Source organism: Oncorhynchus masou, chromosome 14, assembly GCF_036934945.1.
Source record: "Oncorhynchus masou masou isolate Uvic2021 chromosome 14, UVic_Omas_1.1, whole genome shotgun sequence".
Lineage (NCBI taxonomy): Eukaryota > Metazoa > Chordata > Actinopteri > Salmoniformes > Salmonidae > Oncorhynchus > Oncorhynchus masou.
In genome coordinates, this window is record NC_088225.1 from 9,545,070 (window position 1) to 9,561,194 (window position 16,125).

At 41.0% G+C, this 16,125-nt stretch overlaps 2 protein-coding genes across 16 annotated transcripts in view; one reads left to right on the forward strand and one right to left on the reverse strand.

The window, feature by feature from the left end:
* Window positions 1–5,722, forward strand: part of LOC135554143 (ELAV-like protein 3) — a 20,140-nt gene extending 14,418 nt beyond the window's left edge. For 8 of the 15 annotated variants that reach the window (XM_064986224.1, XM_064986232.1, XM_064986233.1 and 5 more), the window contains one exon: window positions 176–5,722. In XM_064986224.1, coding sequence (XP_064842296.1) covers window positions 176–524 — 349 coding nt within the window. In that variant the 3' untranslated portion in view covers window positions 525–5,722. The remainder of the gene's footprint in view (window positions 1–175) is intronic. The other 7 variants (XM_064986228.1, XM_064986234.1, XM_064986235.1 and 4 more) reach the window with 1 other exon arrangement.
* On the reverse strand, window positions 5,656–14,872 carry LOC135554142 (glucosidase 2 subunit beta-like). The gene is made up of 18 exons (XM_064986223.1): window positions 14,801–14,872; window positions 14,253–14,403; window positions 13,927–14,043; window positions 13,708–13,803; window positions 13,560–13,617; window positions 13,305–13,422; window positions 12,962–13,091; window positions 12,554–12,638; window positions 12,377–12,455; window positions 9,022–9,105; window positions 8,680–8,850; window positions 8,483–8,573; window positions 8,206–8,275; window positions 7,883–7,972; window positions 7,682–7,756; window positions 7,466–7,565; window positions 7,050–7,212; window positions 5,656–6,167 (listed from the first exon to the last, which is right to left on the reverse strand). Exons 2-17 carry the CDS (start codon window positions 14,350–14,352, stop codon window positions 7,066–7,068), a joined length of 1,611 nt encoding a protein of 536 aa, XP_064842295.1. The 5' UTR covers window positions 14,353–14,403; window positions 14,801–14,872; the 3' UTR covers window positions 5,656–6,167; window positions 7,050–7,065.
* Between the last annotated feature and the right edge of the window lie 1,253 nt (window positions 14,873–16,125).

Genomic DNA, 16,125 nt, shown 5'->3' on the forward strand with positions numbered 1-16,125 from the left:
CATATATTTATCTATCTACTCACTGCAGAAAAAGTGGGGATGGAGATCGATTGGGTCACCAGACAGACTCCATGCCCCTCCGACTACCAAGCCTTCAGCACATATCATAGCTAGAAACATGGCCAGTATATAGAGATGATTGCTGTGTGGAACTTCAGAATGACACCCAATGTAGTTCTCCCTCTCTTCTTCCTAGGTTCTCCCCCATCACCATCGACAGCATGACCAGCCTGGCGGGAGTCAACCTGACCGGGCCCACCGGAGCCGGCTGGTGCATCTTCGTCTACAACCTGTCGCCCGAGGCTGACGAAAGCGTCCTGTGGCAGCTGTTTGGGCCCTTCGGCGCCGTCACAAACGTCAAGGTCATCCGTGACTTCACCACCAACAAATGTAAGGGCTTCGGCTTCGTTACCATGACCAACTACGACGAGGCAGCCATGGCCATCGCTAGTCTCAACGGCTACCGCTTGGGAGACCGCGTGCTGCAGGTCTCCTTCAAGACCAGCAAGCAACACAAGGCCTGAGAGAGAGAGAGCTGTTAGCTGACGCCAGCTCCTTCAGCCAGCAGGGAGCGCCACTGAGCTCCCTGTTACTATCACTCTACATGGGCCTGGACTGAGTCTCTCTCTCTGATGCACACTCACCCATACACAGCCCTATACACATACATACACACACTATCAGACATGCACACACTATTAGACATATTTACACATTCAAACATACACAAAGTCAGAGTTTCAAACAAATACACTAGTAGAGTTTTTCTTTTCTCTTTACACAACATGCTAGTCCTTCCCTACGTTTGCCTGGATTGAATTAGTGGGGGTGCGTTGTGTAGTTGGTCTCTGGGGGTGGGGGGTAAGAGGCCTCGATGAGGGAGACAGTCTAACGAATGTGACAGAGAATGTGTGCTGAGTGCTTTGATTGAATTCAGGCAAATAATGACAAAATCTGCTGAAACAAAATGATCAAAAATCTAAAATGAACTACAAATATGTGCAATTTAAACCCCAAACTCTTACCCCACGAACTGTCCCATTATCTTGCTGGAGAGTGTAGTCACTTTTTTTTACACTTGGGCATTTTGAATCAGTGATTTTTTTTAGATCAAAGAAAATTAATTAAAAACAGTGTTCTCTTATATACATATATTAAAATATAACTATATATTCAATATTTAAGGTGGTTATAATAGCCGAGTATGTAAGCATTTTCTAGAAACTTTGACTACTGTTTCCTGGCTCAACATTAGGTAGGTTGTGACTAGCTTTAGGGAAGTTTCTCTACCCTAATAAGGACAGATCCCATACGATTTAGGTTATCAGACTGAACAGATACTGGTCACAAAGACAAGCAGCCTGAAGGCTACCAGAATTACACCCTCGCTACACAACACAACACAGTCACACATCAGCCCTGTTAGGGGGGAAACAACACATCACTGACATCTATTTTTATTCACTCTGGTTCTTCTATTCAGAGTAGAATGGATGGATTCCGCCACAAGCAGAGCTGTCTGTGTGAAACAACGTAGAACATTGTCCCAGCTAGTGTTCCCATGGAGACCGTGTTCATGTACAATTCTCTGAGAGACTAGGGACCGTGAGTTTAGAGCAGCAGTCATTTCACCAAATCACAGAGCCACTTTACCAAAACACCCAACCAGATATAACACCCCTCCAAGGGATTGAGAAGGTTTTTACAATTCAGTGGAAATGATTGGCCTGGCTACGTAGGCTCAACATCACCATTATGCACAGATCCGATCGAGAGGACGGTAGTTTTGACTTAGGTTGAGATTCCGTCATGACTGAGCAGTGATATCTCCTCACTGAGTCCTAGAGGGTGAGACAGCTTCTTGCCTATTCCTCAGTTTACTAAACACTCCTCAGTTTCCTTCAGACCCTGTATATGACACTTTATAGAAGCTCCCGAGAATCAGTTTCTATTCACTCTCATTATAACCTTGCCTGCCCTGTTAAAATAGAAGAAACCAAGCCTGCAGAAACCAACAGTGACAAGTTTGTTTATCTCACATTGGAAACTCAAAAATATTTTTTTGTTGATTTGCAACATCTGATCGGCACTATCACCTAGCTGGAATTTAAGAATATCAACAAACCCATGGAAATAATTTATGACACCCCTTGATGAAAATATAACAACAAAATAGTCTTGGCGACTGTCTGTTAGAAACATCTGACAAGAAGTTTCATGGGGAGAGATAAGGATTACAATATAAAGACATCTGAATATAATAGATTAAATAAGGTAAAGTGTGTTCAAGACATTTTTGCTTTTCTAAATAACGCTGTGTTAGCCAAAGAGGACAACCATCTCTTTGAAAGGATTACTTTAGAGATAAATCTATTTTTATACATACAAAATGAACAAGACGTTGTGCTTAATTTTTACAGATTCTTAAAACTGGGACACCACATGGCTGTATTTTAAGCCCTTTGATCTTTGAGAGAGGGATGAGCGTGTGCATGCGGTGTATAGGTGGGGTTCGAGGGAAGGGGGAGATGAAGAAAAGTTCTCACACAACCTTACTTTTTCAACCACAACCTATAAACAAACTATTGAAATAGCAAACAAAAGAAAAACACAAAGACATCGGAATAGAACAAATACACATCAACACAAACCAATTCAATGATTAGGCATCAAACGTTACAGAGACAAATCTGCATTACTAATACTGCAATCTTTGGGTGTAAACTAGACAAACACATATCACTTTCTCTGAAGTTGCGTACATTCAGTGTTGCTTCAACGATTGTACAGTGAAGTGTTATCGCTTTCACAGGAGACACTTAAATCATGCTGCAGTAAAGACAGTCAGTCAGGCCCAATGATTTGTCCTCACAGACACCTGGGGCTGGTTCGAAACAGAAAGGCTTGAAGTAGATTCTCAAAAAAGCGTCCTTTCAATGCAAAGACGATTAGGTTTTATTTGAATGAAGATTTCGCCAAAGAATTTGGAATATGAGTGTCAATAAGAAATAATTCAGTCTATACTATTACTAATGGCTCCCCTGATAATTCTTCTATAAACCATTATCATTTATTGCATGAAGATCCCCTATCATTTTATATCCCCATAGCGCTTGCAGAAATATCTGTTGTTCATATCAAATTATATCAGAATGGACTAATATCTTTTGGTTAACATATCTGTTGAGTAGATATAATTTAGCCCATTTGCACAGGTGCTTACCACAAACCTACAACAATGTAAACAAAGAATTCACCTTTCAGCAAAATCCACGACAGTTCCACACAAGTGTCTCTTGAACCTCAATACTGTAATACTCACACCATCCGCTCACAACAGGAATCCAATTAATCAGAGTATGACAGCACTGTTTCAGTTGAACCCTCAGCCTCTGTCTAACTCTGACCATTCCATTTCTTACTGTGCCACAGTAGTATATTGGTGGTGTGCCAACCAAAACAAACATGAAATGTCATACATTACCACCCTGTCATAATCTAACTCCACACCTCCCTTCCCCATTCAATTAGTTGTGCCCATACTCAAGAGAAGGTAGCACAGTAGGACTGATACAGCATCACTTTAAGAGACCAGATGTGAATCTTGGGAACAGAACAGCAAATAGGCCACGTTGTTGAGCTGCAGTTGAAGTAGTCCGTCCCACTGGTGATATGGGGTAGAGATCCAGCCCAGTTTCCCCACACCCAAGACCAACAACAGGCCCTAGGCCACACCCTAGACCAACAACAGGCCCTAGGCCACACCCTAGACCAACAACAGGCCCTAGGCCACACCCTAGTTTAACAACAGGCCCTAGGCCTCTCCCTAGACCAACAACAGGCCCTAGGCCACTCCCTAGACTAGAGCTACAACAAACTGTCCCATCTTACACAGCCAATACAGAGACCCTCTTCTCTTCCCACACCTACGTATGGTAGACAGCCAAGGACAATGGCAGGAGACAAATGTACTGCACCGTTTGAGCAACAATAAATCATCTAAAAAGACAAAAAAACTTTCCTATGGAACAGTAAGTGCAATGTGCTTTGTTTTTATATTGACTGAGAACAAAAAGATATATATATTTTTTAAAAGAAAAAGAAATTAAACATCACACTGAAATGGTTTGTGGGGAAAAGGCGGAAGGATCAAATGTAAAGAAATCTAAGTGTTAATGCACTGATTCATTAAAGAGAATCAAACAGGCACTGATGGAGAGCTCTGAAAATGTCCACAATCCCAGCCCCGGATTAGTGCTCTGAACATGCAAGCTAAAACAAACCGCATATTATTATTGGGTGAATAAAAAGAGCAATTTAATTGAAAAGACCTTGAAAGGGATACTGTCTAATATATCATCAGTTTTAGCCCACGTCAATTTTAGAATATCCTTTTTCCTGTAATTTGATTTTCTTTTACATATCAAGACTCACATGTTGACTTAGCGTATTTGTGTTGACATTACCATATAGGACACACATGGGTCCAAGATTTTATTTGGTTGCTTTGATTGGGTATTTTTTCTTTCTTCATTCCATTATTTAATTAGTTGCAGTTCTTAGTGTATGCAGATTTTAGACTTAGTTAGAAATTTATTTCAATCAAAACGTGTTCAATTGTGTTTGTAAAAGTCTGTGGTAGCTTTTGTTGCAACATAAATAATTTAAACAGAAAAAAATTCAAGGTAGCGCCAACAAACTTGTATTATTTGGGCGACTTTAAGCTTGTAGTTTTAACTTATTGTTAACTTAAAAACTATTTATTATTGCCTCGTATAAAGTATGTTTTGTGTATATTTATGGTTTATTTCATATTTGCAAGTTTAAAAGAGTTTAAGTTTGCCAAAATTGTGGTTACTTTCTTAAAAAGGGAACAAATAGATTAAAAAAAACAGCTTTAGAAGTACGATTTGGAAATGTTCTCCATAGTCAAAGAATGCACTGCTATATTTAACTAATTGAAGTGTATAAACATACATGCTGTGTGCTAGATGTTATGCCTTTACTGCCTGTGTTCTGTTTGTCTTGTTAAATGAAAACCTTTTGATTATTTAATCTAATCACAGTCTTGTTTTTCCAGCCACTGAGAACCCTGGGGAGTGTCAGTCAGGACATGGGCTGGGCCTGGGGTGTGGCCCATTGTAGGCTCCAGGGCGGCGCCTGGACCTTAGGCAGTGCCTGAGGCTCCATGTGCACTCAGCATGCTTTCCCTTCTACTGCTGGTGAACAGAACTACTGTAGTTATTAGAAGGACCATAGTACCGAACTCCAACATGACATCTGAGTTCTATGTACAGTAGTTCCAACAGCAGCCAGGAGGAAAGCATCGTTGGGGGGTTACTCCTATAGGAAAGGGGTCAGTGGTTCTTCTGTTTCTCGACCAACTGTATTTTGTGTCTATTTATTTAGAAGAGGGGACACAAGAGTAACTTAGTGACGTTCTTACAACATTTTCCTGGAATGGTAGAACAAATCAAAGGAGAAAATGATCAAAACAGATCTACTGGCATCAATGTATCAATGTCAGTAGGAAGATATCAAAATCTCATACTTCCAAACATGACCAAATGAACAATGACAAAATGTAACAAAGAAAATAATAAACCTTTCAGTTTAGGATATTTATTACTGGGATTTCAGCTGAAGACGCTTGAAGACTTTTTCATGGAATTGTTTAATTATTTGTACTTTACATGCCAGAAAAAATAAAAGGTTACAAATCTGAGTGACCCATGTTTTTACAAGATGACATTGAGCGGTCATTTCCAGAGGGTAACAATGCAAAACCATTGATGTGCATAAGACAAACTGCCCACCATCATAATCACCTACTGTAGTATTAGTAGCCAACAGAGCATAGTTAACATTATACTGACTATCCTGCTTAGATACAGTACAACTTTTGTTGATTGGCAAAGTAGAACACAGGAGAAAATGATTCAGCATATTCAAATTCCACTTCCTTTTTTTGGCTAATGGAATGACTATTTTTTAATCTAATTGAAACATTAACCCTAGACAAACAAGTTAAAGCAACAGACAAGTAGGAGTAAAGAACATGCAACCATTTTGAATCTTCATCTTCCAGTTTGTGAAGCCAGAGTGCAGCAGCTGGTTGTTGCAGAGCAGAACAGGGTGAGGCTAGCATGTAGTCCATAAAGAGAAACCTGAGAGAGAAATGACTTATTTTCAAGCAGACGTGACAAGAAATCCTCTCAGAAACAAAATGGGTTTGACCGCTTGGAAATGTCGCACAGTGCCTTACTTCTCATAAAATGTTTGCTTTTGCCACCGTGAAATTACCAACTTAATCATTTATGTAAAAATGATCAAATACATGTGCAAGGATGTCCTACCAACTCAAGACTGGCTCCTTGCACAATGCACGTCTTCCTTTGTCCCGTTAACATCTTCTGTTTCGGTGTCTTCTCATTTTCCTGCTTGCTTGTGCCTCCTTGCTTTGTGTACAGTAGCTAGCACTGAATTTGACATTTTTTAAATGTAACCTTTAACTAGGCCAGTCAGTTAAGAACAAATTCTTATTAGCAATGATGGCCTACACTTATTTGCACTGTTTTAAATTAAGCTATTCGACCAGAGTTAAGCTACGCAACCAGATGAGGGAAGTAAGCATTATCTGGATTGGCTCATCCAACTAAGTGGACTTGAATGCCATTTATGTCAGATCTATTTGAAGATAAATGCAGCAAAATGTTGACTAAACACTACACAAATACAACTATGTGGGCTGGAGCCAACAGCTGATACAATGTTTCTAAGTTAGCTAGTGAGAGCCAGGCTCAAGACAGACATGCAGAGTAGTGATGATTGAAAGACAACTTGAAGTTTAAAAAATGTATGTATGTTTTAAAACTATTATGAATGTCATTTCCCCCCAGTGGTTGCTGTCCATAATTGTAGGGTACATGATTAAACAATTACCGTGCCAGGCCTATGTACAGTATTTATAAAAACGTTGATATCCACATGTAATTATAAAGTGCTCCACTGCTCTATAAGTCCAATGGGCCTGGCTTGTAGCTAGCTACCTGTTGGTGGGGAGCACTACAGCTCTGTGTGTCCGTGCAGTACTTCGTCCAGGCTGGCTGGCTCCTGGCACACGGCGGGGGTGGTGAACTCCATGAGGTACTCACAGCGACTGGGCTCTGATGTGGACGTCACCACCGTCTCCTTCCCACACGTCAGCTTCACCTGACCCACACAGAGGGACAACATTAACCCTTCACTATACTCACAGGATATGTCGTGGGTCAGCAGTACCTCAGGAGTAGGGACCTGTGCACTTAGTGTGAATTACCATGCCAATTCCCTACACAGCACCCCCGCCCAGCACCGCATGAAACATGATCTGACTTACTCTTCATATGCTCTCAGCATATTAGACTGTCATAAAGGTGCAGCATTGGGCTGGGAGGGAAGTGGACTGGAGGAGATGGAGACTTACTGTGGTTGACCTGTTGGGGCCCTGCCAGCACCCCTGTCCATGGTCATACTTCATCACAGAGTATAAATTGTCTTCAGGACCAGACCATTGTCCCCACAAGCTACAACAAGGACAGAGAGAGACAATGACCACTAATAATCTTAACGGTTTTAGAAGGACCACAGTCACTTGAACATTTAAAGGCTCCGGTAAAATGAAGTGAAAAGGTTCTCTTACCCAAGGTTGGTCTCCGAACCCCCAAACTTAGGTTTCTGGGAGACCCTATTGAATGGACACAGCCTGTAGATGTACCTGATGAAAAAGAAGCGGGGCAGAGTCTTCGATTTCATCTTTGGTAGACTCAAACGGTTTCACATTGCTCTCACGAAGGCATAGACAGACTATGGGTATTTACAAAGATAGATGAAGTATACGTACTCGCTTGTGGATAATTCATAGCACTGGCTGTAGAGGTAAGCAAATTCTGCACTTGGCCCAAAGTCAAAACCAATCTCCTTTTCAAGGTTCCTGCAGATCCAAATACATTCAGAATCACAGATTAATGATTGACTTGCAGTCACAGGGTACATTCATTTGTGTTTTCAAACCTAATAATATAACCTGTACTTGTATGCCTGTGTAGTGTATGCCTGTGTAGTGTTTGCATGTTGAGTATCATCATGAGTTGTTTGTGTTGCAAGGACTAACATACAGTTGTTGGCAAAGCCAGCAGAGATTAAGCATTGTGGTTGCAATCTCACTTCATTTGATCATCCACTTCCCGGAGAGCCCTTTCAGCTTCATCAAAATCATCCCTGGCTTTTTGGGCAGCTGAGGAACAAAGACAACAAAGTGCAACCTCAAAAGGACAGACCAATGAGAAATACAATTCCACAGGACGGAAAATCACAATTCAGACATTTACGCTTAATATCATCTGAACCCCCTACTTTGTATATTCAGACAAACACAAATTGTGTCCCTGTTTAAGATAGTGCGGGACTAAGCCCAGATTGTAAAACAGATGACTGTATGCACCATCAATAAGGCTCTGGGTCTCTGTGTCGTACGGTGGCATGGACACCTCATCGTCCTCTCTTTTCTCTGGGGTCTGCACGGTGGGAGGGACCTGATAATCAAACACGCATTACGTTACTGGGACATCTGACCACCCAAGCCCTCCAATACTAGCCTAGCTCAGGCCCTTCCCCTCCAATGTGAGGATTTCCAACTACCTTCTCTTCCTCCTCCTCCTGATCATCTTCCTCGTCATCCTCCACATCCTCCTCCTCTCCAGCGTAATCCTCAGGGTAGTGGTCAGAGTCATGGTCAGAGACAAAGTCCCTGGACTCCTCCTCCTGGGGGGTCTCCACTGGGGCAGGGGGGTCAGACTGGCCCTGAGACACCTACACGGTCACATCAACCAAATCACACACTTATATAGCCCTTTAAAGCACATTTCTCAAAGTGCTCGACAGTAACCCAGCCTAGACACCCAATCTGAGGCTCCAGGACACAGACCATTCTACTAGGATACGGAAATGACTGTGGAACACAAGTGTTCATGTGGTGCTGACCTCTGACAGGTACTTGTCTTTGATACCACTCCACACAGTTTCAAATGTAGACGTGTCCACTTTGTCTGCTCCTCCCAGCAATCCCTGCAGGAATGGATTAGGAAATCAGAAATGGTAAGACGTCTATCTTGAAATAATATATACATTTTAATCTTAATAAGACATCTTACTGCACTGGCAGATCATGTGCTCATTTTAACCTACAAAGGTTGGATACAAGTCAGAATATCTTGATACAAGACAAAAGACCTTGATGTATTTTCTGGGCAACTCAAAACAAGTAAATGCAAATGCTTTGGGTAAGCAAGATCATTTTGACTTCATTAATATGTCAACCTCTAAAATAAAAAGTGGTTAATGTGAACGTAACTCACAGCAAAAAATGTAAAGAAAGCAATCAAATGTAATTTTTGCCTAGACTTTACTGCAAATGACACTCGAATCCTGAGAAAAAAAACTGTACATTAATATTGCAGTTAGCCATAACAGCCTTTAAAATATGCTTGTGACCACACACACATCTACAGTTGAAGTCAGAATTTTACATAGGTTGGAGTCATTAAAACTAGTTTTTAAAACGCTCCACAAATTTCTTGTTAAACTATAGTTTTGTGCATGACAAGTAATTTTCCTAACAATTGTCTACAGACAGATTATTTCACTGTATCACAATTCCAGTGGGTCAGAAGTTCATACACTAACTTGACTGTGCAGCTTGGAAAATTCCAGAAATTGATGTCATGGCTTTAGAAGCTTCCAATAGGCTAATTGACATAATTTGTGTCAATTGAAGGTGTACTTGTGGATGTATTTCAAGGCCTACCTTCAAACTCAGTACCTCTTTGCTTGACATCATGTGAAAGTCAAAATCAGGACCTCAGAAAAAAAAAATTGTAGACCTCCACAAGTTTGGTTCATCTTTGGGAGCAATTTCCAAACGCCTTATGGTAACACGTTATCCTGTACAAACACCATGGGACCACGCAGGAAGGAGATGCGTTCTGTCTCCTAGAGATGAACGTATTTTGGTGCAAAGAGTGCAAATCAATCCCAGAACAACAGCAAAGGACCTTGTGAAGATGCTAAATGAAACACGTACAATAGTATCTGTATCCACAATAAAAACGAGTCCTATATCGACATAACCTGAAAGGCCGCTCAGCAAGGAAGAAGCCACTGCTCCAAAACTGCCATAAAGAAAGCCAGACGACGGTTTGCAACTGCACATGGGGAAAATGTCCTCTGGTCTGATGAAACAAAAATAGAACTGTTTGGCCATAATGACCATCATTATGTTTATAAGAAAAAAAGGGAGAGGCTTGCAAGCTGAACAACATCCCAACCGTGAAGCACGGGGGTGGCAGCATCATGTTGTGGGGGTGCTTTGCTGCAGGAGGGACTGGTGCACTTCACAAAATAGATGGCATCATGAGATAGGAAAATTAGAGGGATATATTGAAGCAACATCTCAAGACATCAGTCAGGAAGTTAAAGCTTGGGTCTTCCAAATGGACAATGACGAAACATAATTCCAAAGTTATGGCAAAATGACTTAAGGACAACAAAGTCAAGGTATTGGAGTGGTCATCAAAGTCCTGACCTCAATCCTATAGAAAATTTGTGGGCAGAACTGAAAAAGCGTGTGCGAGCGAGGAGGCCTACACACCTGACTCAGTTACACCAGCTGTCAGGAGGGATGGGCCAAAATTCACCTAACTTATTGTGGGAAGCTACCCGAAACGTTTGACCCAAGTTAAACAATTTAAAGGCAATGCTAACAAATACTAATTGAGTGTATGTAAACTTTTGACCCACTGGGAATGTGATGAAAGAAAAGCTGAAATATATAATTCTCTACTATTATTCTGACATTTCACATTCTTAAAATAAAGTGGTGATCCTAACTGACCTAAGACAGGGAATTCTTACTGGGATTAAATGTCAGGACTTCTGAAAAACTGAGTTTAAATGTATTTGGCTAAGGTGCATGTAAACTTCGACTTCAACTGTAAATATTGCACTTGAGAAACAATCTTAAAGTAGAAATAGAATGAAACAAACAGGCCTTCTACAGTATTTTTGCTCTATTATAGTGGCCACTATAGTAGACATTGATCAAGTGCACAAGGCTACATGTGTGCAAATAATGTTCACTGGGTAAAACATGAAATCCCCCCTCACTCACACGTGTTACTGTCAAGTTACACACAACAAAAGCAATATCTTTGGGCTACACTGCACATTACTACATTGTACACTTTATGCCTGTGGACATCTGTTCTACAATGTGCCAACACAGCATGATACCCTTTGTTGGCATAATTGATCTCTTTCAGGCAGAGAGTACACCTGGCATACCCCTTTCATCCACTGTATTGAAAAAGTGAGAAAGAGGGAAAGTGTGCGGTGTTCCTTTCACCTCTGTAGTGACATTCAGATTAAGCCAGGTCCAGCTCCACTTAACTGTTTAACAAGCAACGCCTCATTTTCACCTAATTCGCTCATTCTGAAAATTAACCATTTCACACAGATGGCCATGGTCCAGTAAACAACTAATGCGTTATAACTTGAGGAACGGCAAGGAGTAGTATAACATTACCAGTTAATACTATAGCGAATTGATTAGGTTACTAATCTTAGCTAGGTAACATTACCAGTTAATACTATAACGAATTGGTTAGGTTACTAACCTTAGCTAGGTAACATTAGCTGTTGGACTTTATTAGACATCTAATTTTCACACCATAAACTCAATTATTTGATCAGTTAAGTTGGCTAATGTAGCTCAACATTTCTCTGGCTAGCTAACGGGTCATTTGATCCAGCTAGCAAGATCCTTAACGCAAACACTTCTCCCTCACCTCAAACATTCCAAATGCCAGTTGTTTTTCAGTTACAGCTCATGAAGTACGCTTCATCTTCTCACCCCCATCTCCGTGGTCAGGCTTCTCTCATACCTTTTCGATATCGTTCAGGGGACATGCTGCTGTAAGTTAACTGGCCAACTGCCTTTCCATTCACTTTCCAGAGCGAGCGCTGAAGCTGTAACTAGCAAGTTATCTTTTCTCTCTTCAGTAGAGTGCTGCATTTTGTTATGTGAATGATTGGCTGAACCTTGGATACAGACAGTATTTCTCCAAACGCGAATCACTTGTTCGCATACAGCCAGTAGTCATCCAAATCCACCCAGCCCCATCCAAAGTTCTCATTGGATCTACACGAATCACGTAGATTACCTTTTTTGGGTTCAAAATGGCAGATTTCGCCAAAAGGAGACTAGTTTGCATCCCTGTAATTTACCAGTGTGATAGAAATGATTCTCGTGACTTGGGGAGGAAGATGACAGACATCTTACCTGAGTCTCTGTTTCTGACAGAGAGCCATCGGAGTCTGGATCCAGCTCAAGATGGGACTGCAGCTCAGCCACAGAAACACTCGGAATAACAAAAACACCAGTATTAGTCACTCACTGAATCACACTGAAATCTCTGAATATCTCCAACTCTGCCAGTTACACACTACACACACTCACTAGCCATCTGCGTCATCATCCAGCTCCAGAAAAGCCTCAGCCATTCTAGTTTTGTCCTTCTCCATACGGATGAGTTCTTTTTGTTCTGAAACAGACAAAATCAAACACATACAACTTAGAAAGAGAAATCTTCAACAGGGCTTTGGTAATTGACTTCCAAATCATTAAGTTAACTACAAAGACATTGAAAAATATATCTGACTGGAGAGTCGATTTGCACTGGGCATTTCACAACATTTAACAATATTTTTTTTTTTTTTTTTAACTACACCCTAACTATATGAATATACTTTTACCAAACAGCACAAAACAACCTTTTTTTGTGAAGAAAACAAATACATTGAGAGAATTGTGCATAGGTTAAAAGCAGAGAGATAATGGTTTCTAGTGTAATACCAGTGTACTTACCCTCCCAAGCCTTCAGGTGGCGCTCTTTAGCCTCTTTCTCTGGATCCTCCGCTGTTTCTTTCACAGTCCTCAGAGCCTCCACCTTCTCCTCCAGACCCTTCTTACTACCCTGCAGCTCAGTCAACTTGCCCTGCACAAACACATGGATAGAAGTATTTACAACAAAAAACATTTGAAACATACAAAGTCTTGTCATTTCATGAACTCATTCAAAAGGCAAGAATACATACCAATCCCTCTACATAAGAAATGGTCTCTGTATAGGCCCTAGCCATTTCTGCTGCCAAATCAACCCCAAATACAACTACTAACCTTTTCACACCCTTTGGTTGATTAGTCTCACCTGTTTGTCCTCCTGTCCCCTTTTAGCTTCATGTATCAGTTGTTGTTTGAGCAGAAAGCCTTCTTTGGTGATCTCAGCCATTATCTGCAGACTCTCCCTCTCCTTGCGTCCCATCTCCCTAGGGGTCACACAGCCAACACAATCAGTCTTCAAACACACATACTGGAAGAATCATTCAGCAACACAAAGGCCAATGTTAGTGTTGTAGTCAATATTAAGTGTTTGCAGAATGCTGTACGTTTTACTACGGCTCACCTGCAGGTGTTTTGACAAGTGGCACCACTGTTGTACTCGTCTGTCGTGTCACAGCAGTCTGAGGAGAGAACACACTTCATCAGCACAACAAAAAATTGAGAGAACGGGACAACTGATCCATGGAAAGATACTGTGGCGACATTCTTACCACAGATGCCGTCGTTGATCCGGGAGGAAGGGATGAAGGTGGGTCTGAAGCCAGCGTTGGTGCAGTGGAAGCTGCCGTTGGGGCAGGCAGCAGTACCTGTAGAAGAAAAATGCAAAGACATTCATTATAGTCAAGACCTTAGTGATAACTGTGCACAGAAGTGTGGGTTGATAGTGGGTTCAGTCTGGCTTTATTGATGAGAAGTGAGCGATACTGCACCTGGTTCATCCGAGCCATCCCTGCAGTCGCAGTAGTCATCGTTGACCCGGTCAAAGGGGATGGTGCTGGAGCCATCCAAACAGGTAAAGGGCTTGTTCTCCTCATAGAACTGTCGCTCTGTCGGGATCGTGGGGACAGGTAAGGGTTGGGTACATAAGAGCAAATCTGAGAGCCAATGCACACCTGCCAGGTTAAAATCCATGCTCACAATGGGATTCTGAAAGCTAAAATAACAGACTGCAATAGACTAGGCCTACCTCACTGGCTGTGATGAGAACCATAACGTTATTTGTCTGAATTCGGGTTAGAATCAGATGCCAACTCACTTGATAGTGGTACTCCGCGTGGACGCTGGATCTCCACCGCTGCGCCAGTGCCCATCGCCAAAGCCAAGCTCATCAACAACAGTAGAAGCGCACAAGACATGATGCAGTATCAACGGTGCCCAGCTACACTTTCAAGAATTCGCGGCGCTTACTGCAAACACAACTCAAGGCATTAGACAATGTACTTGAACCCAATACAGCAAGTCCTCAGACACCATCATTCACAACATTGAAACAGTCGGCCCCATATGAAACCTCAGATACAATGTGTTAGAACGACATTTTCAGAATCATTAAGTCATATTTCAATACATGTAAAGATAGGTAACGTTAACTTCGCTAAGTAACGTTATTAAGTTAACTGATTAACTAACGTTAGTAGTAGCAGCTAGCTATCACCGGTCTTGATTTAACGCGGTAAAAACTTCCTTTTGAACAATATTTATGAATGCTGTATATGCAATAAAGTACCATGTTCACAATAAAATGCTAAAAACAGTTATACAATCGTAATTTTCGAAGTAAAAATATGACTAATCATCCATTACCTCTCTTCCGCAATGCTTCAGGAAACGTCTCGTGCGCTCATGCACTATAATGTTTTCCTCTGATTGGACCGGCTCTCGAATCCGACTTGTGATTGGAGAATACTTGTGGCGTGGTGCATGATGGGTAATGAGTTGGAAGCAGCCATGTCAGAGAGGGTGGAGAACCTCGTTTGGCCATGTTATGTGGATTTGAGGTTGCAGACGTGTCTCTGTCAAAATACTTAGTGGTATAAAGTACTTTTTTTTCAGTTTGAGCCTCAAATGACATACCCAAATCTAACTGCCTGGAGCTCAAGACCTGAAGCAAGGATATGCATGTTCTTGATACCATTTGAAAGGAAACACTTGACGTTTGTGGAAATGTGAAATGAATGTAGGTGATTAAAACACATTAGATCATTTCTTCTTTGAAATGCAAGAGAAAGGTCATAGTGTATTATTCCAGCCCAGGTGCCATTTAGATGTTGGCCACTAGATGGCAGCAGTGTATGTGCAAAGCTTTAGACTGATTCAATGAACCATTGCATATCTGTTCAAAATGTTCTATCAAGACTGCCAAAATGTGCCTAATTGGGTTTATTAATACATTTTCAAGTTCATAATTGTGCACTCTCCTCAAACAATAACATGGTCTTCTTTAATAGCTACTGTAAATTGGACAGTGCAGTTAGATTAACAAGAATTTAAGCTTTCTGCCATATCAGATATGTCTATGTCCTGGGATTTTTTCATTTTCTCACGATCTCATGCTAATCGCATTAGCCTATGTTAGATCAACCATCCCGCATGGGGGGGGGAGACAGACACCGATCCCGTAGAGGTTAAGTAAAAATACTTTTAAGTACTACTTAAGTAGTTTTTGGCAGATTCTGTACTTTACTATTTGTATTTTTGACAACTTTTATTTCACTACATCCTTAAAAAGAATAATGTACTTTTTACTCCATACATTTTCCCTGACACCCAAAAGTACTCGCTACATTTTGAATGCTTAGTAGAACAGGAAAATGGTCCAATAAATGCATTTATCAAGAAAAGATCCCTCTGATCTGGTGGACTCACTAAACATACATATACATATTAATTTATAAATTATCTCTGAGTATTATCTCTGAGTATTATCTCTGAGTATTGGAGATAGCACCTGGCTGTCCGTAAATATAAAAAACAAGAAAATAGTACCGTCTGGTTTGCTTAATATAAGGAATTTGAAATTATGTATACTTTAACTTTTGATACTTAAGTATATTTAAAACCAAATACTACCATAGTACTTTTTTACTGAGTGACTTTCACTTTTACTTGAGTCATTTTCTATTAAGGTA